The sequence below is a fragment of the Carcharodon carcharias genome, chromosome 26, assembly GCF_017639515.1.
Source record: "Carcharodon carcharias isolate sCarCar2 chromosome 26, sCarCar2.pri, whole genome shotgun sequence".
Classification (NCBI taxonomy): domain Eukaryota; kingdom Metazoa; phylum Chordata; class Chondrichthyes; order Lamniformes; family Lamnidae; genus Carcharodon; species Carcharodon carcharias.
Window position 1 is genome coordinate 14,524,797 of NC_054492.1, and position 26,741 is coordinate 14,551,537.

The 26,741-nt window shown below is 43.0% G+C and overlaps 1 protein-coding gene across 2 annotated transcripts in view; it reads left to right on the top strand.

The window, feature by feature from the left end:
• LOC121270006 (multiple C2 and transmembrane domain-containing protein 2-like) overlaps window positions 1-26,741 on the top strand; it is a 483,534-nt gene that overhangs the window by 366,050 nt on the left and 90,743 nt on the right. Inside the window, exon 18 of one of the 2 annotated variants that reach the window (XM_041175254.1) lies at window positions 15,565-15,772. The exons of the other annotated variant lie outside the window; for it this stretch is intronic. Within the exon in view, the coding sequence (XP_041031188.1) occupies window positions 15,565-15,573 (9 nt within the window). The 3' untranslated portion in view covers window positions 15,574-15,772. Of the gene's footprint in view, window positions 1-15,564; window positions 15,773-26,741 lie in introns of those variants that run through there. 2 annotated transcript variants of the gene reach the window in all.

Here is a 26,741-nt window from a genome sequence, read left to right on the forward strand (position 1 = left end):
GGTTTTGGTGGAGGGTTGGTGAGGGGGAGGGGGGAAGAGCGGGGCATAGGCAGGAAAGCAGAGTAAAGGCCACAAAACAGATCAGTCATGATTTTATTGAATGGTGAACAGTCTTGAGGAGCTGCTTCTATTTCTTATGTTCTTAACACAGCCTACCACCTTCAAAGAATTGAGAAAGTGGTTAGTAAAGCATGTGGGTTCCTGGGCTTTTTAAACCAAGATACGGACCAGGATTTTACAGCCCTGCGCAGAGTGCCTCCCCCGGTAGATGCGGCGAGCCATTTAAATCGCCATTCAGTTTGGCAGGACCGTACCATCCTGCCAGGTGGGAAGGGCTGTAAGAATCCTGGCCATGGAACATAAAAGCATGGACGTTTTGATAAATCTGTTAAAAACACTGGCGCTCAGCCTCAGCTGGAGAATTGTGTCCAGTTCTGAGTGCCACACTTTAGGAAAGATGGGAAGGTATTAGAGAGTGATTTACAAGAATGGTTCAAGGGCTGAGAAGCTTCAGTTACATGGATAGATTGGTGAAGGTGGGGCTTTTCTTAGATGTTGGATAAAAATGATCAAAGTTATGACAAATCTAGACAGAGTAATTCGGCAGAAACTGTTCCCAGCGACGAAAGGATCAAGAACCAGAGGGCGCCAATTAAAGTTAAATGGCAAAAGATCCAAAGGCAACACAAGGAAAAATCTTTTCTCGGCAGTGAGTGATCAGGATCTTGAATGCACTGCCTGTGTGGTGGCTGATGCAATTCTAGTTTCCAAAATGGAATTATTTTGATGAGAAAATATTCGGAGTGCTATAGCGAAAGGAGGGGCGGCGGGGAGGTGGGGTGTTGGTTGGAAGTAGCTCTTGCAGGGAACTGACATGGATGCAGCAGGTTGAATGGTCTCCTTTTGAGCAATGATCGTTCTAGGATCCTCCACTTATGCACACACGCACCTTTGTAATTTGAGGTGAAGTTTACATTTAAAAAACTCCTGCAGGAAGATGTTTCAGAATGCTTTACAATAAGAGCTGGGGGCACTTGGGGAATGCCACCCACCTTGGGGAAGGGGAAAGAGCTGTGGAAGAGCTAGGCTGGGGAACTGACGGCTGGGTCAAAATGGATGGGTTGGGAGGGTGGGGGGCAGTGTTGAGAAGGCTATGGTGGCTTGGTATTGGAAACTGATATTGGAAACTTGGTATTGGAAACTGGTAACAGAGAAAATGATCAAAATGGAGATCAGCGGTGGGTTAGTGAAACTGAGGAGTGGTGAGAAGCATGCAAAGATATACTTATATACACAAACCTACACAAATATATATACACACAGAATATATGTACACTTACATATGCATGTGCTATTTATATGTATATATTTATATAAATGATCCGTTTGTGTATAAATATGGAACAAATGGCAAAATCCATCTGAATCACCTCAGTCCAGGAATTGGTCTATAGCTTGTTTTAAACTGAGCGAGGAATACAAGCACTCAGTGACTTATAGAATGTTATTCTTTTGCCAAGTGCGTGTTATTTTCTCATTCATTTGTTGTAATCTGCTTCTCTTAAGAATGTAAGAAATAGGGGCAGGAGTAGGCCATTTGGCCCTTCGAGCCTGCTGTGCCGGCAAATACAATCACGGCTGATTTTTTGACCTCATCTTCCCCTTCCCACACTATTCACAAATCCTCGAATTCTCTCGGCACTCAAAAATCTATCGTTCTCATGCCTTGAATATACTCAGTATATGAGTAGCCACAGTCGCAAACAGTGAAGCACTGATTATGTGACAGCACCAGCAATTGTCAACCTTTTCCGGGATCATTTTGCAGAAATTAAATGATTGCTTTGCATTTTATTTTCATTCTGGATTTGTTTTGCTTTTTTTCTAAAAGTCTTAAACCTTAGAATTTTTCCCTCCCCCATCGTGAGTTTGAGGAGCTGTATTTCCTGCTATTCATACAATACATGTTGGCTTGCGTTGTGTCTTTTCTTCTGTTTGGCACATTCTGTCCGTTGCCTTAAAGTTCCCCATTTTAGAAGATGCTTTTACTTTTGTCCACTAATCCGTGCAGGAAATTGGAATTACAGCTCCTTCTGGCTCCTACAAATGTACAAAAATAGAGCAGTGAACTGGAGCCAGCTCCAGACCATATAAAGCAGATCTTTATGCCATTCCTACCATGCAATAATAATAAATATTGTTTTGCTTCAACCTTAATATGTAAAAGCATGTTAATTATTCCAAGGAAGCCCAGTATTGCTTTTCCACTGTGTGAAGTCACTGCACGTGCACAGAATGACAGGCTGGCTCAGCTAACACTCCTGCTTAAAAGCCTAGAGGGAGCATTACGTGTCCAGCCATCTGATCTATCATCCGGGAGGTCGAATGGTGTTAATGCATCCAGCACAGATTACAGACCCCCTCTAGATGTTGTTAATGCAAGACACACTTTGTGAAGTATTTAAATGGACACCAAAGGTGATGGTTCATGTCAAGCAGCAATAGAAAGGCTGAGGGTGGATCTCATTCTCTATAAACATAAAGATTAAGAAACCTGAGCACTGATAATACACTAAAGTGTGGCTCATACTGTAGGTGACAATTCTGACAGCTTGTTTATCTCACCTTTACCTGGCTTGTAAACTATGACCTGATGTAGCATTCTGACAGCTGACATTTGAATGGAAAATGCATTCTGACAGGAGCATTTAAGCCTTGCCATGTTGTGTCAAAAAAATTACTGCTTATTAATGGATGAAGAGGATTAACACTGACCAGAGATGCTAAGGCTGCTAGCTGTTACCTTCCCTAACTAACCCTTAGAGTTTGGAAAGATACCTTCAGTTTACTGCAAATGCGCAGCTTTTCTTCTCTGTGACACTTACAACAATGAATTTTTGTAACCTTCTAAAAATTAAATCCGAAAACAGAAGATCACACCTCAATTTATAAAAGCCTAGGGAATAAACTGAAATGCTATCATTTGTTTGCTTCAGAAATTCTATAGTCACCTTCAGAGGAGTTCAAGATATTGGAAAATTTCTGCATGATCACCCAATCCCCTCTCGTAACCTTGGTGAAAGTTGGTCAAAACTCTGAACATGGCTTGTTTTCTTATGAAATCACAGAATAGTTACAGTGCAGAAGGAGACCATTTGGCCCATCATGTCTGTACCAGCTCTCCAAATGAGCAGTCCATTGAGTGCCATTTAAATTGACACCAGAGGTGTGATGGCTCGTATCAAGTGGATGTAGGCTGAGGGTGGATCTTCTCCCCGTAACCCTGCACATTCTTCCTTTTCAGATTACAGTCTAAGTTCCTTTAGAATGCTTTGATTGAACCTGCCTCCACCACACTCTCAGGCAGTGCATTCCAGAGCTTAACCATTCGCTGCATGAAATAGATTTTTCTCATGTCACTTTTGCTGCTTTTGCCAATTGCTTTAAATCTATGCCCTCTCATTCTCGATCCTTTCATGGGTGGAAGCAGTTCCTCCCTATCTACTCTGTCCAGACCCCTCATGATTTTGAATACCTCTATCCAATCTTCTCTTAGCCTTCTCCAAGGAAAACAGTCCCAAATTCTCCAATCTGTCTTCATAACTAAAGTTCCTCATCTCTGGAACTATTCTCATGAGTCTTTTCTGCACTGTCTCCAATTGTCTTCACATCCTAAAGTGCAAAGCCCTGAACTGGGTGCAATTGGTCTCAGCTGAGACCAAACTAGTGTCTTATACAAGTTGCATAATCTCCTTGCTCTTGTACTCTATTCCCCTATTAGTGAAGCCTAGGATGCTGTATGCTTTATTAACTGCGCTCTCAACCTGCCCTGGCACCTTCAATGCCTTATTGCACATATACACCCAGGTCCCTCTTCTTCTACACCCCTTTAGAGTTGTATCATTTTTTAAATATTGTCTCTGCATGTTCTTCCTACCAAAATAAACCATTTCACACTTCTCCGCATTGAACATCATTTGCCACCTATCTGTCCATTCCACCATTTGTCTATACCCTTTTGAAGTTCTACACTATCCTCCTCACAGTTCACAATGCTTCCAAGTTTTGTATCATGCACAAACTTTGAAATTTTGTCCTGTATCCCAAGGCCTAAATCATTTATATATATCAGGAAAAGCAAGGATCCCAACACTGACTCCTGGAGAACTCCACTACAAACCTTCCTCTAGCCTGAGAAACATCCTTTCACCACTACTTTCTGTTTTATTGAGCCAATTTTGTATCCAAGTTACTACTGTCCCTTTTATTCCTTAAGCAATAACTTTGCTCACAAGCCTGTTGTATTGCATTGTATCAAATGCCTTTTGGAAGCACATCAACAGCATTACCTCATTGACATTACCTCTTTAAACAACTCCCGCATGTTAGTTAAACACAATTTTCTCTTAAGAAATCCATGGCGATTTTCCTTAATTAACCAGCATTTGTCCAGGTGACTATTGATTTTGTCCCGAATTATTGTTTCTAGAAGCTTCCCCACCACCAAAGTTAAACTGACTGGCCTGTTGTTGCTGGGCTTATCTTTACATCCTTTTTTGAACAAGGGTGTAATGTTTGCAATTCTCCAGCCCTTCTGGAACACTCTTGACTCTAAGGAAGACTGAAAAATTATAGCCAGTGCCTCTACAATTACCACTCTCTCATCCTTCCATATCCTTGGATGCATCTTATCCATCCTGATGCCTCATCAACTTTAAGTACAGACAGCCTATCCAATACCACCTCCTTATCAATTCTGCAGGGCTTCTGCTGTGTTCCCACTAAATTTTGATGGAAGACTGGAAGAATTTCAGTGGAAATTACACCCCATAGTCCTGCGAAAATGGAAAAGGATAGAAATTTATCTTGGGCAGGAATGCATCGGCTGTCCATTATATCCCTCGCCTGATAGCCAGTTGCATTGCAGTCAATAGAATTGAATATTGAACAGGGCATATAATAGGCAGGTCAACACAATACCACCTGTTTTATACTAAAATAAGAAAGATTTGCATTTCTGTAGCACCTTTTAAAAGTTCAGGACACCCCCAAAGCACCTCACAGCCAATGAGGTACTTTTGAAGTGTTGTAACTTAGGAAAGGCAGCAATCAACCTGCACCTAACAAGATGCCTCAAACATCAATGTGGTATTTTTTTTAAATTGATGCTAATTGAAAATAAGTATTTGCCAGTTGACATTGAGGAGAACTCCCCTGTTCTTCTTTGAAATAGTGCCATGGGATCATTTACGTCTACCTGAGAGAGCAGACGAGGCCCTCAGTTTAAATTCTCATCTGAAAGATGGTACCTCCAACAGTGCAGCGCACTCTCTGGACTGCACTAGAGTGTCAGCCTAGATTTATATGCTCATGCCTTTGGGGTGGCAATTGAACCCACAGCCTTCAGATTGAGAGGTAAGAGTGCTACCCACTGAGCCACAGCTACCTTCTGTGGTGGGTTTCTACCCCAAGGCATTTAGTTTTGTGTTTTCCTTTCTCTGCCATGTCTCCCACAAAATATTAATATGAATAGTAATAAAAGTTACCGCTTTCAAAATAACCCTCCATGTCAAGAGTTCTTATAACTTTACTTCTAAGCTGGTTTAAAAAACATTGCCTGCTTAAAAGACCAAGTGACATTAAACCTCAAGATACTGGCACAATAGGAAACCCATGCAGTCATATTTTCATTTAGTCGATAAATGCTTGGATAAAGTAGCACTTGTTGGAGCAAAGGGGAGGTGTCCTTGAGCTGTGTAAGTGAACAATGCTGGTTTTAAATAGATTGAATGATCTTGGGTTGCATGTCCTTTTGAGATTAGTAGCTGTCCAATAATCGTTTAAAAAAAAATAAGATTATAAGCCTACAAAGCCCATGTTGATTTTCACAATTTTGAATTTGAAAATGCTAAGATTTAGTCTTGGCTTAGTGGTTGCACTCTTCAGAGGAAATGTTAAACTGAGGCTTCTTCTGACCTCTCAGGTGGGTGAAAAAGATCCAATGAACTGTCTCGAAGAAGAACAGGGTTGTCTCCCACTGCCGCAACCACCCCCCCAACCCCCCCACCATTTCCTGACCAATATTTATATCTCTTAACTAATATCGTTCAAGCAGTTATCCAATCAATAGTTCATTGCTGTTTGTGGGACATTGCAGTGCGCAAATTGGTTGCCACGTTTCCAACAAGAGTGCCAACACTTCAACACTACTTAATTGGGTGTGAAATGCTTTGGGATGTCCTGAAGTGTGATACAAATGCAAGCTCTTTTGTCAGTCTCAACCAGCCTCCTGAACCTGAACCACTCCCAGTTAGATTGTATATTAAATTTGGGCTGCTGGCCAGAATTTCCCAGAGCAAAGCATGGCATCACTATTTCAGGAACAGAAGCCAGTGATCGCAGCAGATAAAGCTCAGAGTGTAATGCACAATGATGCAGCCAACTGCTTGGTGTGAGAAACATTTTGCATTCCATTGTCCTAGCACCACGCTAGGCACTTGGTCTCATACACAATGGGACCCAGACTGCAGTCTACAGTGCACTAATCTGCAAATGGCTGACTGAATAATTGCGTAGAATGTGATGAAATTGACAATCCCGTTTTTCTGTCCCCTACATATTCCTTAGACTTCTTTGTTACTGAAAGGTGTGTTCAAACACAAGGCTGGTGAAAGACTGACAGAAGGCTCACCTTAATTGAGGTTGGCAGATACCGGTACTGAGATGCAAACCTGCTGTCTCTGCACTTAGGGTCTTTACGTATTTGTGTTAAAATGTAGTGTTTTTGTTCAAATGATCTCTGTCCATGTGCACTGGGCTAGGGCCTCAAAAGGTGATACAAGTATTTTAGCCTAGTCATAAAATTTATAATAACATTCAACTACAAATTAGTTCAAAATTTGCAGTGTTTATCTTTTGAGAACCTAACCATATTAGCATTCAGCAGATGCCACCACTGGACAGAAATAATTAATAAAAGTTGCACACTTTAGCAGCAAAAGGCTCATATTTTATTTATTAGTTTTGCATCGCCTGTAAAAGTACAGTCAAATCTTATTATTACAAACTAGCAGGCTCGGCAAAACAGACAAGTGTTATCAGGGGCTCCTCTATACCTTGAGATCCTCTCCTGACTTCAATTGACCTTCAGTGAAGACAAAAGAATAAGTTAGCTATAATGAGGCAGGACGGGATTCAAAGTGCTCATTTGCTAGCCTTATGTACTGATTGTACAAGCGACTCCTTGTAATCCGTACATTATATCCACATAGAAGCCTCAAGCGGTCACTTCCTTGTCAAGTTTGGTTTTTTCCGTGTCTCCATCTCTTTTTTTAATGCTTTTGTCCTATTTTCAAGTACCTTTTCCTCCAGATTATCTCCATGTTAAGGGGGGGTGGGTGGGCCGATTTAGATCATTTCCTTGGGTGCGTGGTTGATGGTGTGGGCTGTGTCACGGGTAAGTGGCACGAGGCGGCATCAGCTGCACTTCAAGATTGTCTCTAGGTGTAGCTGATGAACCTGGACTGTTGTGTCATTCTGGATCTTGTCAACAGAGCAAAGCTGAGTCCTTGAAGAAGGCTGAGGATTGATGCGTGTCCATGAATTAGGCTGTTTAGTTGAGGCTAGTGCACAACGTGGAAAATGCATCTGTTTTTCTGCTTTGAGCACCCATAGGCTATGGTAATGAAATCCATTTTGTTTTGTTCACTGAACTTTTGCCCCTGGAACTGACCTGATGCTTCTGTTCAAGACTTGTTCTCTTCAATACAGCTCCTAGTGTTTTGCACCTTTATTCTGTCCAGCACCAGAAATTAGACTAGCTGTTCTCAATAATTGTGTTGACCCAGTTTTGAGCACTGACTTCAAAATTTTTCCTCTTCCATTTTACAGCTGTGTGTCACTGTTAGATTCCAGCCCTGAGTAATGACTTTATTGACATAGGTTCAATCTTCACTCTGTGACCAGCAGAGAGTGATTATGAGTCAGTAGGAACAAATCAGTTTCCTAATATAATGTCACGTCTGTGCGGTTGATACATTTTCATTTAATCTGATAATGATTGTGTTTCCCAGTACAGGGTAATCCATTTCACCAGTTATTAAAGAATGTAGTTATTGCCCTTTACATGCTTAACTCCACAAAAACTTGCCTTTTACATGTAAAATGTATCTGGTTTCTAACAGGGATTATGTAGAACATTTTTCCTTGTGTAGGAATGTTTTCCTTTTGCTGTATAAACCCTGAAGGCAGCTTTGTACGTTCAGTCAGGCATGTTTTTTTTCCCTTTAAATCCGCAGTGCATGAACTGATAGTTTAAACACATTCCCCCTTTTCTCCGCCACCCAGGAGGCAACTCTTTTTTTTCTCCAACAGCATTCAGCCTGTTGTCAGTATTAGAAAGCAACATGACACTTGAGCTTGGGGTTTCGAAACAGTCTGGGGCGGGACGCACCTGAGCTCGCACTTCGGGACTGTATAAATTTTAAGAGTGACTTATAACCTGGGAGCTCGATGGCGGTGTGACTTAGAGGATGATACAGAGTTGCTGTGGCAGAGGAGGAGGCCAGTCTGCCCATCGAGCCCATGCCAGCCCTTCGTGGACCAATCCAGTCTGTCCGCCCGTCCCCCCCCACTTGCTCTATCCTTGTGGCCCTGCAAGTCTAAATTATAGTTTTCCCAACTTGCAGGGGTTACTCCATGTTGCTAATAGATTTTAATTTAATGCTGTGGAACATTGTGGAATGGGCTAATTTAAATTTTCAAGGGCCACCTTCCCATCTCCTGAGAGATATAGAGGGTTGGGCCAAGTTGGTTCACTTTGTGAAATATCTCTGTTGAGGAATTTCAATCTTTATCAATTATATCTGTGTAACCTCCAAACTAGATTTCCCCATTCAACTGTATGAGTTATAGGGCGGAATCGTCCCAGATTTGCACTAAGTACGGTAGTGGGCGGGAAAAACGATGTTTTACTGGCAACGGCGGCTTCTCATCCGTAGCATCCCAATCCCGCGGCATTAATTAGGGCATTCCCAGAGAACTTGGCATTGTGATGGTGGGCAGGCTCCAACTCACCCGCCACGCCATCACCCTCCCTGCTTCCTCACGCTGGGCCCCAGATTTAAAGTACAGCCACACACACCTCTCAGTGCTTCTAGCCCAGGACCTGCCGTAAAGAAGACATGGCCCTAAAGGCGGGAAGACTTCAGCCCCCCCTCCCCAGGTTTAGTGACGCATCCCTGGAGTGCATCTTGGATGCCGTGGAGGCCTGCTGTGATGTCCTCTACCCCAGCCCTGGCTACAGGAGGGGCAGCAAAATTACCACTCCGGCTTGGTAGCCGATGGCAGTGGTGGACAGTGCCAATGCTGCACAGAAGAGGTTGGCTATCCAGTGATCCAGTGCAGAAAGAGGATGAATGATCTCATCTGTGCCGCCAGGTTAAAGCAACCATCTCATCATTCTAAACCCACACACTCACAAGGTCATCCGATATTCACTGGCATCTCACTCACTGCCAGCTCAAGGGACATCACCACTCTCTCTCTCACACATACCCTCACATGTCCATCTAGCCTCTGCAGACTGCCTCCTCAGCCCTCACCATCTTGAGGCCAGTTGCACAGACCAGCACATGCCCCCACACACACCCAGGGTTACCCTCCTTCCCCAGTACAGCCCTCGCCCTGCAGCCTCTTCCCTTGCCTGAGGCCATTTCTCCAGGCAAGCTCTAGCCCTGCAACCATTGAAAAGCCACCCCTGCCTAATGGCTGGTCTGTTAGATAGAGCTGCCCGTGAGCCCTCCTAAAGGTGATGTGGTGCTGCCTGCGAAGCCTGGCGCTGATGACTGCGAGTGCTGCCCGAAGCAAGGTAGGCAAGCAAACCTTGAAGTCCTGAGCGGCATGCAGCTCACCAAGTGTGCATCTTATATAGGCTGTTGTGGAACATGTCGGCTTGCAATCGCGCCGAAGTAGGCGGACGATCCAGTGTGGTGGGGTGGGGAGGTGGCGGGGGGGTGGGGGGTGACTCCAGTGGGCTGGCTTTATAATCATATACAGATGTATTACAATGAGGTTCCCGGTGTCCGACAGCGGGAAACATGGCCCACCATCAACGGGCTGAGTGGACGATCACAAACTGGTTTCATGACGTTGTGCAACTGATTTTTGGCCTTCCCACTGTATTGTCCGCTCACGCTGCCGAACACGCCCAACGCCAGTGGGCACGGAAAGTTCCGCCCACGTTCTGAAGAACAGTAACAATAAAGGTTACTTAGCTAAGCCATCCCGGGGAAGCTCGCTATGTTTTCACTGTTGTATTCATTGCTTTAGAACTTAAAGTAGAATTTTACGGTTCCCCCAGCAACAGGTTTGCTGACAGGTGCAGGGGTGGGGTGGGGAGCAGGCCTGTAAAATTCTGAGGCTGTTCCCCCCACCAACTACCTGCCCGCCCTTGACCTGGCAGCGATTTTATGGGAACTCACCTACCCTTGCCCCAATTGAGGTCAGTAAGTGATCATGCAATGAATGGCCACTTTCCACCTGTGGGAAGTGGGGGTGGGGGGGTTGTGTGGAGGGGTAACCTTTCTCATGGGCCTCGTTTCCCAATTCAGACTCCCCCCACCCATTGGACTCCCCCTCCCCCAGGTCTGCCTCACCCCTCCCTGAGTGTTCCCTCCCCTCCGGCCTTTGCACATTTACTGAGTTCAATATCACAAGCATATGGCTCCAACTCAACAACACCACAGTTTCAATAATTGTCACTTAAAATGTGCTCAAGTGAAACCCCAATTAATTCCCTTCACCAGCATAGAATGAAACAATTGATATAAAATTAACAGAATCCCCAAGGTGTGGAACTTTAAGCTGCTAGTGAGTGCCTGGGTTTGTCACCAGGGCCAACTGCTAGTTAAAACCACCCTCCTCAGAGTGGCTTTTTTTTGCTATTAAGTTTTAGCGTTCAACCCACAGACCCACACAATAGCTGATTTACCAGGAAAGGAATCACAAAGATGGCTGGAAGATATCTTATTCACTACTGATGCAAAGCTGGCAAATTATGACTGTAAAGAGGACTGTGCACTATATTGCAGACACTGCTTTAGATTACGCCTTGCTCCACCACCGCTTATTTTCAAAACCAAATTGCAACTTGCGATGTTGAGATTGACTGTTCTCTGTTGCCGAGATGGAGTTAAAACTTTTTAAAATATGGTACACTTAAAAATGAAATGCTTTGTGGCTGGTTTCATTGGGTTGGGAGTCTAATTGTATTCTTCCCTAAGGGCTAAACAATGAAATATTTATGATTAGATCACTATTATAAGTGGTTTGTAATTTAGTTACAACAGGATTGTTGTTCAATTAAATTATATAGTAGCTAAACCAAACCATTGGATTTTAAAAAATCTAATTGAGAACTGAACTTCACTGTTTTACATTCCAATTCCACTATAAATTGTTGAGTGAAATTTGGGCTATCTTATGGTAATGGAAAGGAAGAACTTATATTCGTATTGAGTCTTTCATGACTTCAGGACTTCACAGCCAGTGCATTACTGTTCAAATGTAGTCGTTCATTTGCTGTGGACAGACGAGGCAGCTAACCTCTGCACAGTAAGCTCCCACAAACAGCTCTTAGGACAGATGATTTGTTGTGGTGGAATTAAATGAAGGATAAATGTTGGTCATAATACTGGAAAAACTCTGCTACTCTTCTTCAAGTAGTCCCATGAGATGTTTTACATCCACCAGAGAGGAACTCAGTTTCCCATCTTATCTGAAAGAAAGCATTCCAGTTGTGTTAGCCTAACTTATGCACTTAATTCTGAGATCTTATTTATACTTAGAGGTGCAAGGACAAGACCAGAATACTTAATGAGTACTTTGTATCTGAGGAAGAGGATGCTGACAAAATATCGGTAGAAGTGGAGATGGTAGAGTTAATGAATGGGATGAAAATTGATAGGCAGGATGTACTGGAAAGGCTGGCTCTGACTAGAGTGGATAAGTTGCATGGTCCAAATGCCTTACATCAGTTTACTAAAGGTGAAAGCCTGATCCTGCCAGACTTCCCTAGATATGTGGGAGGTGTCAGAGGATTACAAACTGGCAAATGTGACACCCTTGTTCAAGAAAGGATGTAAGAACCTTCCTAGTAACTACTGGCCAGTCAGTTTAACATGAGTGGTGTACCCACCCATGAGTGGTTTTTAGGAATAATAATCTAAGAAAGAATTAACAAGGAGCAAAATTTTAAGGCCCCGGTGTGGTGGGGGCAGGGCTGTAAAATGCGGTGAGCCGTTCAAAAGTCCGTCGGCTTCCGTGGAACCGTAAAATCCGGCCAGCATAAAATTCTGCCCTTGGAGAGGTTTCAATTAATTAAGGAGAGCCAACTAGGATTTGTAAAAGTCAGATTATGTTTGACTAATGTAATTGAATTTTTGGATGAAGTAATAGAAAAGATTGGTGAAGGAAATGCTCTGGGGCATGTGAGGCGAGGCTGTGAGGCATGCTGAAGGGATGTTGTCTATTTGGATTTTAGGAAAGCTTTTGACAAAGTACCACATAAAAGTCCGGTTAACAAAATTGAGGTTTGTGGAATAGGAGGCGTTGGACAAAACATTGGCTTAAGGACTGAAAACAGGGAGCCCATGGTAAATAGTTATTTTTCAGACTGGAAGGTGATAGACAGTAGTGTTCCCTAAGGGTTAGTGCTGGGACCACTGCATTTGAGTTAGATTAATGACTACTATATAAGAGTACAGAGTTAAATGTCAAAATTTGCCAAAGATAACAAACTTGGACGTGTGGCAAACAGTGAGAATGGTACCAGTTGACTGCAACAAGACATAAATAGGCTAGCAGAATGGGCAAACAAGTGTCAGATGGAATTTAATACAGAGAAACATGAGGTGATGCATTTTGGTAGGGAGAGCCAATATAGACTCAATGGTACAAGAGTGCAGGGTTTCCTTTTCAAAATACATACATCAGATTTATTAACAATACCATACCTGGAGCAAGAGTTCTTGCGAAGATGATCTTTAGGGAGCCAAAGGTCAGATCCTTGCTCAAAGTCCTCACACGGCATTCGCACATACCACTGGAATCTGATCTTTGCTCGGAGGTATTCCTTCTCAGGTCGTAGGTTAAACAGCTCCTCCATCGGGGGCATGAACCAGCGGTCAGAGTTGTAAATACCCTCACCAACCTTCCAGCCTGGAACATCCTTCATAATTTTAGCCTCTTCCTCAAGATTCTCCCTTAATAGACGCAGAGTCCTCCTATCCTGTTCAACATGCAGTAAAGTAGCAATGCTATACAATGCTTCCAAATCTTCAATTTGCCTTCTCTCCCTGTTCCAACTGAACAGCTTCCAGTATCCAAAGAATAAAATTCCGAGTCCAAGCCCATACATGCTGTAACCTGACAGACCCCTCTTGTGATCCACAGGTCCATAACCCCCTGGAGGAGGTAAGCCCTGCTTCACCTTGATAGCCGCCATCTTCTCAGCAAGGGACCTAGGGATTCGTGTGTTAGTGGTATGTTAATTATATTGTTAGGATACACATTGTTAGGATATGTTTAATTAGGGTACTTTGAGCACACATCAGTAGGGGACAGCTGGACTCTGGAAATGAGAAGAGCTGTGAGACCGAACAAAGCCAATAAACTCTCTCAGTAAAGAACAGCTCTGTGTCTTGGTTTTGACTTCGCCAGTTGGCTTGACTTCTATAAAAATGTGCATATATCTTTGAAGGTAGCAGGACATACTGAAAGAATAGCTAACAAAGCATATGCTTTATTTTATTCTTTCAAGGGATATGGGTGTTGCTGGCTAGGTCAGCATTTTTATTGCCCATTTCTAATTGCCCTTGAGAAGGTGGTGTTCAGCTGCCTTCTTGAACTGCTGCAATCCATTTGGTGTCGAGACAACCACAGTGCTGTAAGGATTTTGACCCAGTGACAGTGAAGGAACTGTGATTTAGTTCCAAGTCAGGATGATGTGTGGCTTGGCCGGGAACTTGTAGGTGGTGGTGTCCCCATGCATCTGCTGCCCTTGTCCTTCTAGGTGGCAGAGGTTTTAGGGCTTGTAAGGTACTGTTAAAGGAACCTTGGTGAGTTCCTGCAGTGCATCTTATAGATGGTACACACTGCTGTCACTGTGCATCGAAAATGGAGGGAGTAGATATTGAAGGTGGTGGATGGGGTGCCAAACAAGTGGGTCGCTTTGTCCTGGGATGGTGTCCAGATTCTTGAGTATATGGTATCTTGGGCTTCATAAGTGGAGGCATTGACTATAAAAGCAGGGAAGTTATGTTGAACCTTTATAAAGCTCTGGTTAGACCACATCTATTGTATTAAATCCAGTTCTGGTCATCATGCTTTAGGAAGGATCCAAGGATCCTTGAGAGGGTGCAGAGGAAATTTCTCAGAATTTAGCCAATCTTTCCAGGGATGGGGTGTTTTCAATTAGAAGGTTAGGTTGGGGAAGCTGATGTCCTTTGAGTAAAAGGATTGGGAAGATTTTATAGAGGTGCATGTGATAATGACAGGCTTAGATTAAGTAGACAAAGAAAATCTGTTGGCATTAACTGATGATGAAAGGGCAAAGGGGCACAGATTTAGGCTTTTGGGTTAGAGATGTTGGCTGGGATTTGCCAACCCTAGTGTAGCAGAGGGCCTGTTATGGTGGATGCAGCGGGCCATTCAAACATCCATTGGCTTTGGCAGGACCGTAAGATCCTGTCAATGGGAGGGGCCCGAAAATCCCATTAAGTAGCAGGGATTGCGAGGAGCAACTTTTTTTATGCAGCTTTTGGTAATGATCTGGAGCCCGCTGCCCACGAGGGTGGTTGAAGCAAAGGTGATTTAATGATTTTAAAAGGAAACTGGAAGGGCGTTTCATGTAAATGAACTTGCACAGCTACAGGAATAGAATGGGGACATGGGACTGACTGGATTGCTCTGCATAGACTCAGCATGGACTCGATGGGCCGAATTACCCTCTTCTTTGCTGTTAGGACTCTATGATCTTCCAGCTCAGAAGTGAGAGTGCTATGACTGAGCTAAGCTGACACTTGTGATTTAATTTCATGCAGTTTGGTTGTCGATCATCCTTAAACTCAATTCCTTTTGCATCCTAGCTAAACATGAAAGATAAGCGTCCTGTCATACCAGGCTACATTTGAAAATGCAGGGCTTTATTTAGTGAGGTAAAGCTGCCTTGATAGCGCAGATTGTTCAGAGAGAAATCTCAGTTATTAGAATTCATTGCCTGAAGTCTCCAACCTAAGAATAACGTTGATTAGTGCCGCAAGTTACAGGTGAACTCGGTTCTGATCTTTTATTTTAATTGCCACTTATTGCAGATGAAGAGAATTCAACCGATTATACATTTTCCCCACTCCAATCCCTGCTCAAGCACAGGAATAGCATTTGTACACTCAAGAAACTTCCAGATCAAAAATGAGAGAATACTTAAGCGATGTAAAAATGCATAAAGCCAATTTTTTATAATCAATAAAATTCTAATCAAGGCTCTTGTATGTTCCTTCATAATAGGAATTTTGATGAAGGGAGACTGATCCTTGTCAAGAAGGATAGAACACCGGGTTGATTTAAAGTTTGATATGGAACCAGAGCTAATTTAACAATCACCGATCTGAAAGGTTCTGATAGTACAGAGAAGGAAATCTCCAGTGTTAGCTGGTATTAATTGACAAGCTAGCTCTGCTAGTCCAGCGACATGCGGCGAGACCTGAGTTCAAATATGTATCCTTATTGGGAAAATAAAGTACTATTAATGCTGAGCTGGAAGTATAATTGTTAGCTTTGTAAGTGCAGATATTCTTACCTTCCCTTCACTTTCGTGCCTGTTTTCTCCTCCGGAAAACATTCTTGAGAGGTAGGAGATACGTAGAGCCTGTTTCTTAACTTTTATCAGCCCTGCTGTTGGACTAGTTGATAAATCTTCAAGTAATTCCCACCAACTTATAGAATCATAGAACGTAGTGACACAGAAGGCAGCCATTCAGCCCACCATGCTTATCCTGTATCTTTGAGCGATCCAATAAGTCCCACTCCCCTGTTCTTTCCCCATAACCTTGCAATTTTTTTTTTCTTCAAGTATCTATATATATATATATATATATATATATATATACCTAATTCTGCTTTAAAAGTTACTATTAAAAATACAGCTTCTCTATTGCAGCAATCATGTGGAAAAGAAAAGATTGAAAGGAGATTTGATAGAGGTATACAAAATCTTGAGGGATCTGTTCAGAGTAGATAGGGAAAAACAGTTCCCATCGGTGGAAGGATTAAGAACCAGAGGGCACAGATTTAAGGTAATTGGCAAAAGAAGCAATAGTGACATGAGGAAAAACTTTTTCACGCAGTGATTAGTTGGGATCTAGAATGCACTGCCTGAGAGTGTGGTGGAGGCATTTAAGAGGGAATTGGATTATTATATGGAAAGGAAGAATGTACAGAGCCACAGGAAGAAGGCTGGGAGTGGCACACTGTAAATTGCTCCTTCAGAGGGCCAGTGTAGACATGACAGGACGAATGGCCTCCTTCTGTGTTGTAACAATCTGCGAACGCCCCCCCCCCCCGCCACAATCCACCTGTTTTCTCCAGACACTGACTGGGATCAGAGTCTTGCTTTGTGTTGGTACGGGTATTAGTAATCTGATACCATGGGCTCCCATGAATGCTAATACAATACCTGTAAAAGCCTAGAATCATTGTGGTAGGAATGATGACACGTGGGATTTATCACAGGATCGATGTGTTTCTCACATTGTAAATTGGAACTGCTGTACCATCTCAAGCTAATGTTCTGCACAGCTCTCCCAGATTTTATGAAAGTCTTAATATACAATGCTTTGATCTGTTTTGCAAATGTACCATTGTGACGTGTGTTCAGTCTGGGAATTGGGAATTATCCTGCTTCTCTCAAATTTCAAACAGTAATGGCACATACCAACAGTGGTTATTTTTATTATTTAGTTTTTAAGTTTGCAAAAAAATCGTTAGTAAGTAATCACATCCAATAATGTTGCCCATGATAATTTTTTAGACAAGGGTATTTTCTGCTTCAGTTGTTTTGACATCACCAACATCCGTATTCCACCAGCATTTACAAATGTGGTTAACAACGTGATAACAAACAGATTTTTGTGAAGTTGATTGAGGGATAAATATTGGCCAGGACACCAGGGAGAACTCCCATGGTCAACTTTGAATAGTGTCATGAGAGCTCTTACATCCACCTGAACAGTCAGATGGGGCCTCAGTTTAATGTCTCATTCGAAAGACAGCACCTCTGATAGCGCAGTGTTCTCTTGGTTCTGCACTGGAATGTCAGCCTTAATGCGCTTAAGCCCCAGAGTGGGACTTGAACCCAGAACCTTGCGCTTCAGGGGGCACAGTGCTACCAGCTGAGTAGCTGACACACTGTATAGTAGATTAATCTATTATTCCCCTTTCGACTCCTCACGGTTGGTTTCTCACATCTTGAACACAGTCTACTCTTAATAATTTTATTCACCAAACTTTTGAATTACCTAATCATTTAATTACTGTCCGTAACACAGCAAAATGTGAATTTATTACTAAAAGGTGGTTGTTCTTCATTCAGCAGTGGAGTAGGATCTACTCTGTCCTATCTTGACATGCTAGCTCTGCTAGTCCAGTGATGTGCAGCTGGAGTTTGCTGCGGAGAGACCTGAGCTCAAATATCTATCTTTACAGTAATCGGTTTGTCCCCATGAAATATTATTTAAGGTTTCCCAGAAGTAACCAGGCACCAGGATGCTGTCACAAGGCTAAAGAGATGACACTTCATGTCAAGCTCAATAATTTCCCCTGCTCGAACCCTCAGAATGCTGTGATAATTAAGATAATTGCCAAAAGAGCTAGAGGAAAGATGAGGAGGGTCAGTAGCCAGGGGACACAGATTTAAGGTAATTGGCAAAGCAACCAGAGTTGAAATGAGGATTTTTTTTAACGCAGGAGTTACGATCTGGAACGCACTTGCCTGAAAGGGTGCTGAAAGCAGATTCGGTAGTAACTCTCAAAAAGCGAATTGGATAAATAGTTGACAAGGGGACGTTTAGAAGGCAATGGGGAAAGAGTAAGGGAGTGGAATTAATTGAAAAGCTCTTTCAAAGGGCGGGCACTGGCATGATAGGCCGAGTGGCTTCCTTTCTGAGGGGTAAGATTCTATGCGGGGTATTTGAACCTTCAGAAATGGTTTTAGCGGAAGTGGTACGGAGGGCAGGCAACCAACATCCTCCCTGGAGGCGAGTCACTCATTTAGATATCGTAATGAGGCGATGTGCCTCAGATTTAACCAACATTTTAAGTTGAACCTTCCGGGCCACCAGCTAAAGGGAGGCAAGAACTGCGGGATCCAGCGTTTAAGTTTCTTTCCACTTACTTGTTGGACTCAGCTTACCTGGTTTCTATCTTTCTAGGTTTCCCGACTGCAAAGCCCTACTGCTCTATCCCTGTGTCCAAGCTAATATCAGAGCCTGTGATTCGCTGAATACTGATGACTCTTTGCAAACACGCCTACTTTTAAAGTCTCCACCTTTGTTCAAGTACATGAAAGCATACGATAATTACTGTATGTAAGAGTTAGTCTGTTTACCTGTAAAAGAAAATAACATATTTACTACATGTACTATACATACTATATTTGGAGGTCTTCTGGCACAATGGGTAATGTCCTCGCCCCTGAGCTAGAAGCTCTGGATTCAAATCCTATCCCAGGCCGAGAAAGATTCATTCATAATACATGGCTGAGTATCAACCTGCAAATCCTTCCAAAACAGACAATGGCAGGTGGTAAGAGCAGGAGAGATTCCTGGTCAGCCATGTCATGGAAAGAAAGTGGGAGCCCCTATCACTATCCATAGCTCCAGACTACAACATGCATGTGAAAATGCACGTGGCCACAGCAACTTAGACTCCCTGAGTGAACTATTAACATACCACTATAGTCTACATATATCTCAGGCAATTAGATTGAAATCTAGTGCTTGGCCTGTTAGGTAGAAATATAGGAGTTGATTTTAACTTTACCCAACCATCAGGCTGGTGGGATCGGGTACATTGCTGATTTTACACCCGCTTGATTTTACTCTCCATTGAAGTCAAAAATTAACCCCATAGTGCCCTTGCATTAGCGGTTAAAGGTTCTAAGTAAAACAAGTTTCAGATTAACTTAATTCCTAGTAAACAAGGATCAATTTTGGAGACAATAGGGTAACAATATGGTGCTGAACTAGCAACTCGAATCCTATCGTATTACGCTGTTAAATTGAATTCAATAAATTTGGCAATTTGTGTATTTGCATCAGAAAAGAAATCATCTTGGAATCTATCGGATTTCTTTATGAACGTGACTATTGGAAAGGGTTCCTACCAATCCCACGTGCTCTGGCCTCCATGTCACTCTAGCCCATTATATGCGGCTGGTTCTTAATGCCCTCTGCAGTGGTGCAGCACATCATTCAGTTATATAATCTGCTAAGGAGGCACACAATACCACCTTTTTCACACAGTTGGGGCTGGGCAAGAAGCAGGGCCATGCTAGTGTTACTGACACCCGAGACCAGGAAAGAAATAAGTGCCAAGTTTTATGAGACTGTCACTGAGTGGGTGGTCATAGTTTAATATCATTCCCTATCAGCCTTGAATTGCAACTCAGATAAACAAACTGTATGTTCTCTGGCTGGCTTGAAGAACATTACCTGTTCTCTGGTGTTCCTAGAATGTGTTCAAAATTGACAGTGACAACAACATTGCTTCTTCACTTGAGGGAAAACATTCTCGGTGATGATTACATCAAGAAAATTAATTATAAGTAGAATATAATAGCAGCTGATCATGAGAATCCTGAATTTGTAGCCATAACGTAATGATGTAAGACAGAAAGACACGATATTTTGGATTGATTTTTATGGCCTAATGAGGGACAAGACTACCTTTTAAATGCTCTGAAAGATATCAGAGTTTCACCTGAGCAAGGACTTTCTGCTTAATTGTATCTCAAGGTGTGTGAACTGTTGATCTGACGGACATTAGGAATTTAACATTTTGAATTTGAACTTCTCCCTTTCTGTCTACCCAGGATGCATGATAAGCATTCAGAGCTGGGTCGCTCCAGTGCTTCGTCGACTCAGTTGGGTTTATTCATAGCTTAGCATTGTCTTGTTTAAATATCAGTGTTCCAGTTTTGTTCGTGACACATCTGGAACGTAGTGTCCACTATTGGATTTTCTGGTACTTTTTCCAGCTTCTTGTATTTCTCGTATATATTACCCTCAGTGGCCACTATTACCTCATTTTGATTGTTTAATTCTGTGCCAAATTTCTCCCCAATAGAAAAGGCTTTCCTGTCGGAGATTCCAGTTGTGGTATTTTAATTCATATGGATCTTTTTTTGTCAAATCTCTTTTGCCATTTGGCACAATAATATTGTGGCCTGTGCACACAATGCCACTAGGCTGTTTGCCATGTATTGGGTGAAATGAGGAAAAGATTTTTCATTCTCAGGATTGTAAGCTGTGAACTTTGTGAAAATGGGCTTGGAGCAATGGTGAGTTATAACCCACTGGCTGGTAAATTTACATGAATGACTGGTTGGTAGGTATATTGGTGAGACAATTTAATGGCCGGGCTTTCAGCTGACTTGGCTTTAAGCTCTAGAATCCCCTCCCTGAACCTCTCTCTCTGTCTCTCTCTCTCTCTCTCTCTCTCTCTCCCCCCCCAACTTTAAGATGTTCCTGAAAAGCTACCTCTTTGACCAAACTCATGGCCACTTGTTCTCATATCTCTTTATGTGACTCAGTGTCAAATGTTATTTAATGCTGCTGTGAAGCACTTTGGAGGCTGTTCACCTATTTTAAAGGTGGTATGTAAATGCAAGTTGTTGTAATGACTGGGAGATGTCTGGTGTTCTATGGGGTGAGGTTAATGACGACATTGTGTTTTGTCTGCCGCTGACCCACTGCTCTGTGAGCTGTCTTCCAGCAATCACAAAATGCTCACCTATCACATTCGACCCAAGTCCACAGGAAAAATGGCTCAGGCCTAGAGCTGGTTGTTCACTGTCCAGTCGATGTGCACCATAAATAAAAACCAGACCCCACCTCTCTCTTTACTATCGTTGATCCTTTATTTAGATATTGATCTGATTGCATAACAGAAGGAGGCCATTGGACCCATCAAGCCTGGACCAGCTCTTTGAAAGAGCCTTCACTTAGACCTACCCCCCTGCTCTTTCCCCATGATCGTTCAAAATTCTCCTTTTCAAGTATTTATCAAATTCCTTTTGAAATTTACTATTGAACCTGTCTTGGTGACTTGCTGCGTAAAATAATTTCTTCTCATCACCCCTCTGGTTGTCTTATCAATAATCTTACATTATTTTCTTCTGGTTACTTACTGACTTTCTTGTCAGTAGCAAACACCCTCATACCTTTGAACCCTAATAATCAAAGTCCCCTTAACCTACTCTGCTCTAAAGAGAACAATCTCAACATTTCTAGTCTAGTCACATAACTGAAGTGTTTCATTCCTGGTATCCTTCTGGTCGATCTCCTCTGCACCCACTCCAGGACCTGGACACCCTCCCTGAATTGTGGTACCCAGAGTCAGACACCATACATTTCTGAACCTCAGTGGTGCTTTATATAACTTTTGCCCTCTATACCAAATAAAGCCTTATCCACTTGTCCTTCAGAATTTGTGTATGTGAAACCCCAGGTCTCTCTCTTTTCGCACCCCCTTTAAAATTGTACGAGTTCATTTATATTTCATCTCTGCACTCCCCACCATGAAATGCATCACTTCAACATCTCAGTGTTAAATTTCAGCTCTCTTTTCCTGCCCATTTCACTCGCTTTGACAGTCTAAAACTAGGACATGCTGATATCAAGAATATCAAGAATAAAGACAAATCAAAGAAGTTCCTTTTCCTATTCTCTAATAGCAACCGTCTATTCAAAAGCAAATGAGAATGTTTAAATTAATATTTTAATCAGGTGCCGTAAACTTAACTCGGAGTGATCCATGTGACATTGCTCACCTTTGTTGCTTTTAATCTGAATACAGTGGAACATTTCATTAATACAGGTCTATGCCTAAAATTAAGGATCATATTTAGGTCAATTTTATATTCGTGCTTGAATATTCCAGCCTCAGGTTATAGTAGAGACAGCATTCTTTTTCTTAATTCACTCAGGTTACAACATCTCAACAAAACTGAAACTCATAGTCTAAAAAAAAACCTGAAAAAGCTCAGTTGCAGAGTCCCCAGATCATGAACCAACCTTTGAATGCATTCCTTGGCCCTTTGTATACCTCTGGGCTATCAGCACTCCATCCTTTTGTCTGTTGACGTTTCTCATGTTTTGACCTGTTTCTCGCTGGTTAACACCACATTTCTGCTGCCTAACTCCTGTCAGTGCTTCTTCTGAGTTCTTTGACTCAATACTTGTTTTACTTAAAGGACCATTCTTGCCCTTTTGCGAAGCAAAACAAACTAAATGTGCTAAGCATTGATATCCTGATAGAGTTTTGAGTTCCCTTTGGGTTCACTCTTTTTGTGATCTGAATTACATTGCATAATTATATCTGCTCCAATGAGTTGGAAAGTGGCACCAATAACCTCCTAGTGTGGATTATACCTTTTACAAAAAGAGGAAGAGGGGAGATGGTGGCGTATTGGTAATGTCACTGGTCAGCCCAGAGGCCCAGGCTATACTGAGGACGTGGGTTCAAATCCCACCATGGCAGTTGGTGAAATTTTGATTAAATCTGGAATTGAAAGATAGTAATGGTGACCATGAAATTATCATCATTGTCATAAAAATCCATCCAGTTCATTAATGCCCTTTAGGGAAGGAAATCTGCCATCCTTACCAGGCCTGGCCTATGTGTGACTCCTGGCCTATGTGTGACTCCAGGCCCACAGTGTGGTTGACTCTTAACTGCCCTCTGAAATGGCATAGCTCAGTTCAAGGGCAATTAGGGATGGGCAACAATTGTCAGCCTTGCCAGTGATGCCCACAACTCACGAAGGGAAAAAGAGCCTCCCTTTCTGGCTTCCATTCCAAATTCCATTTGTTTGCCTCGGCCTGCATAATGTGACACATTTAGTTTCCAGCCCGGTCGGTTAAGTTAAAATTACAGCTAAGTGTAGCCTCCGCTGTAATGTAGGAAATGTGGCAGCCAACACAGCAAGCTCCCACAAACAACAGGAACCAGATGATCTGTTTTCATTTAATGATGTTGGTTGAGGGTTAAGTATTGGCTAGAACACCAAGGAGGACTCCCTTGCTTTTCTTAGAAATAGGTCCACGAGGATCTTTTATGTCCACCTGAGAGGTTAGGTACAGGCCTCGGTTCAACGTCTCATTTGAATGACAACACCTCCAGCAATGCTGCACTTCCTCAATACCGCACTGGAGTGTCAGCCTAGATCATGGCCTAGATTTTCATCCTCACATCGGTGTGCAGAGTCAGGAGAATTCATGGCTCTGGAAAGTCCGACTTCTATAAATGTGGACCCAAGTGTCAGATTTTCAGTCCAGGGGTGTGGGCTCTAATAGTAGTAGGGGCAGGTGACACCAGAAGTAGTGTGGGGTCGGAGGTGGAGGTGGGGAGTGGGTGACTTGGGTGCATTTAAAAAGGGGGTTTTCAGAAAGGTTCCTCTGAGAGGTAAGACGTCAGTGGTGAAGTCCCTGTGCTTTGGAGGAGGCATCATTGCCTTATCAGGTGAGCTGGAACTCTAAACGCTGTCCCCCTGTTAGCTGACCCTATCAGGTGCTTTCCCTAGGGAATATCGTCATTGTTGCTGCCCATTCACAATACACTGTACTGAAGCACAAACCATGGAACAGATTCACAAGACACAGCCATTGAGATGGTGTCGTCTTGACAGCACCATCTGGTAAAGATATCCTGCAGTAATGCATTTGCTGCCAGGTCTCAGGGGATGAATGATGAACAGTGCCAGGGTCATTAGTTCATCCACTTGTCTTCTTGCTAATCCGATATCAGGATGCACCCACATGGTTAACCCTTGACCAGGTTCCTCACACTGTCATGGCATAACACTGTGACTAAGAGGGAGTAATGCAATAGGGCTGTCAGCGCCCGCGGAGCGCCACATGCTATCTTGGAGTCACAGACACAACATCCATGGCAGCATGCATTTGTGCCGAGAAATTTTCTCCTCCGACCTTTACAGTACTCGTTGATGGTATGGCGAAAATGGGTAGTGCATGTAAGCACACCAAAGTGAACAAGAGCATTGTAAGCTGAATGGCTCATGGCCTTTTTCGCCTTACATTTGTATTGTTAGACTGTCGCACAGAGGAGACACTGGAGAAGCGATGGGTCCAGCTGCCCGATGCTTCTCAGACCAAGATCTGCAAGTATGAAGAGGCCCAGAAGAGGAGAGCAGCCCTGTACCCTGCTGGCTGGCATAATCCATAATGAAGCCACCACAAAGAAGGCCTGGATTCAAATTTGGGCTTCGGTGAGCGCAGCAGGAGACCATGAGAGATCATGGATTCAGTGCTTGAAAAGGTTCAGCAATCTGCTGCTTCCTGGCAAGGTGACTAGCTTGACTCATGCCCACAGAAGTTCAAGTGAGGGGTCATATCTGAATGCTGCAGCTAAGGTGAGAGACCTGGTACATACCTCTGCTATTTCATTGTGGCTTGTTTGTGTAAGCTGCTCAAGCAGGTGCACCCAGAACAGATGTGAATGAGCACTGTGATGCACAAACACAGTGAAGAGAAATATCCCTCCACGCACTATATACCAGGCTAACTTAAAATCATGTTGCAGTTGTAGTCGAAGAGGGGGAAGAATGCCATGGAGATGGCTTGGACTGGGAGTGGGTCAGCCTGGTCGAACGGATGGCCATGGAGTTTGTCAGGGTGACTGAGCAGCTATCTATTGGTGATGGTGAATCGCTGGTAGCAGATGAAAAAGGCGATGGTAAATGCACCTTGGAACGTGGTGGTAATGATGGAGGTCATGCTGTCAGTTCACTGAGCACAAAGGGACATTGGCATGAGAGGAAATTGAAGGATGGGGTTGCGTCATAAGGGCATGTGGGCATGGTTATGGCAGTGGCGTGTATCAGAGCGTGCTTTCATAATGTGAAGGGCTCTCCCTAAATAACTCATTTAGTGCCTCACACAAGTCCTAGTTCTGCTCACTTGACACCCATTATTATTTACCTTTTTTTTCATTTATTCTTCATGGGATGTGGGTGTCACTGATAAGGCCAGCGTTTGCTGCCTATCCCTAATTACCCTTGAACTGAATGACTTACTGGACCATTTCATAGGGCAGTTAAGAGTCATTGCTGTGGGTCTGGAGTTACATCTAGGTCAGACTAGGTAAGGGTGGCAGTTTCCTCCCAAAAAGGACATCAGTAAACCAGATGGGTTTTTATGACAATCAACAATAGTTTTATGTCACCATTACTGAGACTAGCTTTATATTCCATATTTATTAACTAAATTTAAATTCCTCCAGCTGCCATGGTGAGATTTGAACCTGCTTCCCCAAAGCATTTGCCTGGTCTTCTGCATTACTGGGCCAGTGACATTACTACTACACCACCATCTCCCCCACCTCTATATGTGGATGAGTGAGTGACAATCCCACAGATTGCTTAATGACTGAGCAGGAAGCTCCCACGTTTATGTATAAACAAATGAATTAGGAACAGGAGTAGGCCACTCGGCCCTCAAGTCTGCTCCGTGTTTCAATCAGATCATGGCTGATTTGAACGTAACCTCAACCCCACATTCTTGCCTACCCCCGATAACCTTTCACCCCCCTGTTAATCAAGAATCTATCTAGCTCTGCCTTAAAAATATTCAAGACTCTGCTTCCACCGCCTTTGGAGGAAGAGAGTTCCAAAGATTCCTAACCCTTTCAGAGAAAAAAATTCTCCTCATCTCTGTCTTAAATAAGCAAGCCCTTACTTTTAAGCAGTGACAGCAACCCCTAGTTCTAGATTCTCTCATAAGGAGAAACATTCTCTCTACATCCACCCTGTCAAGACCCCTCAGGATCTTAAAGGTTTCAATCTAGTCACCTCCTACTCTTCTAAACTCCAGTGGATACAAGCCTAACCCGTCCAACTTTTCCTCATAAGACAACCCACCATTCCTGGTATTAGTCTAGTAAACCATCTCTGAAATGCTTTTAACACATTTACATCTTCCCTTAAATAAGGAGACTATACTCCAGATGCGGCCCCGCCAGTTCCCTGCATAACTGAAGCATAGCCTCCCTACTTTTGTAATCAATTCCCCTCACAATAAATTATTAGCTTTCCTAATTACTTGCTGTACCTGCACACTAGCCTTTTGTGATTTATGCACTAGGACACCCAGATCTCTCTGAAACTCTGAGCTCCACAATCTCTCACCATTTAGATAATTAGCTTTTTTATTCTTCTTGCCAAAATGGACAATTACTCATTTGCCCACATTATACTCCATCTGCCAGATCTTTGCCCACTCACTTAACCTGTCTATGTCGCAATGTAGCCTCCTTATGTCCTCTTCACAATTTACTTTCCTACCTATTTTTGCATCTTCAGCAAATTTAGCAACTATTCCTTTGGTCCCTTCATCCAAGTAATTTATATAAATTGTAAAAAGTTGAGGCCCCAGCACTGATCCCTGTGG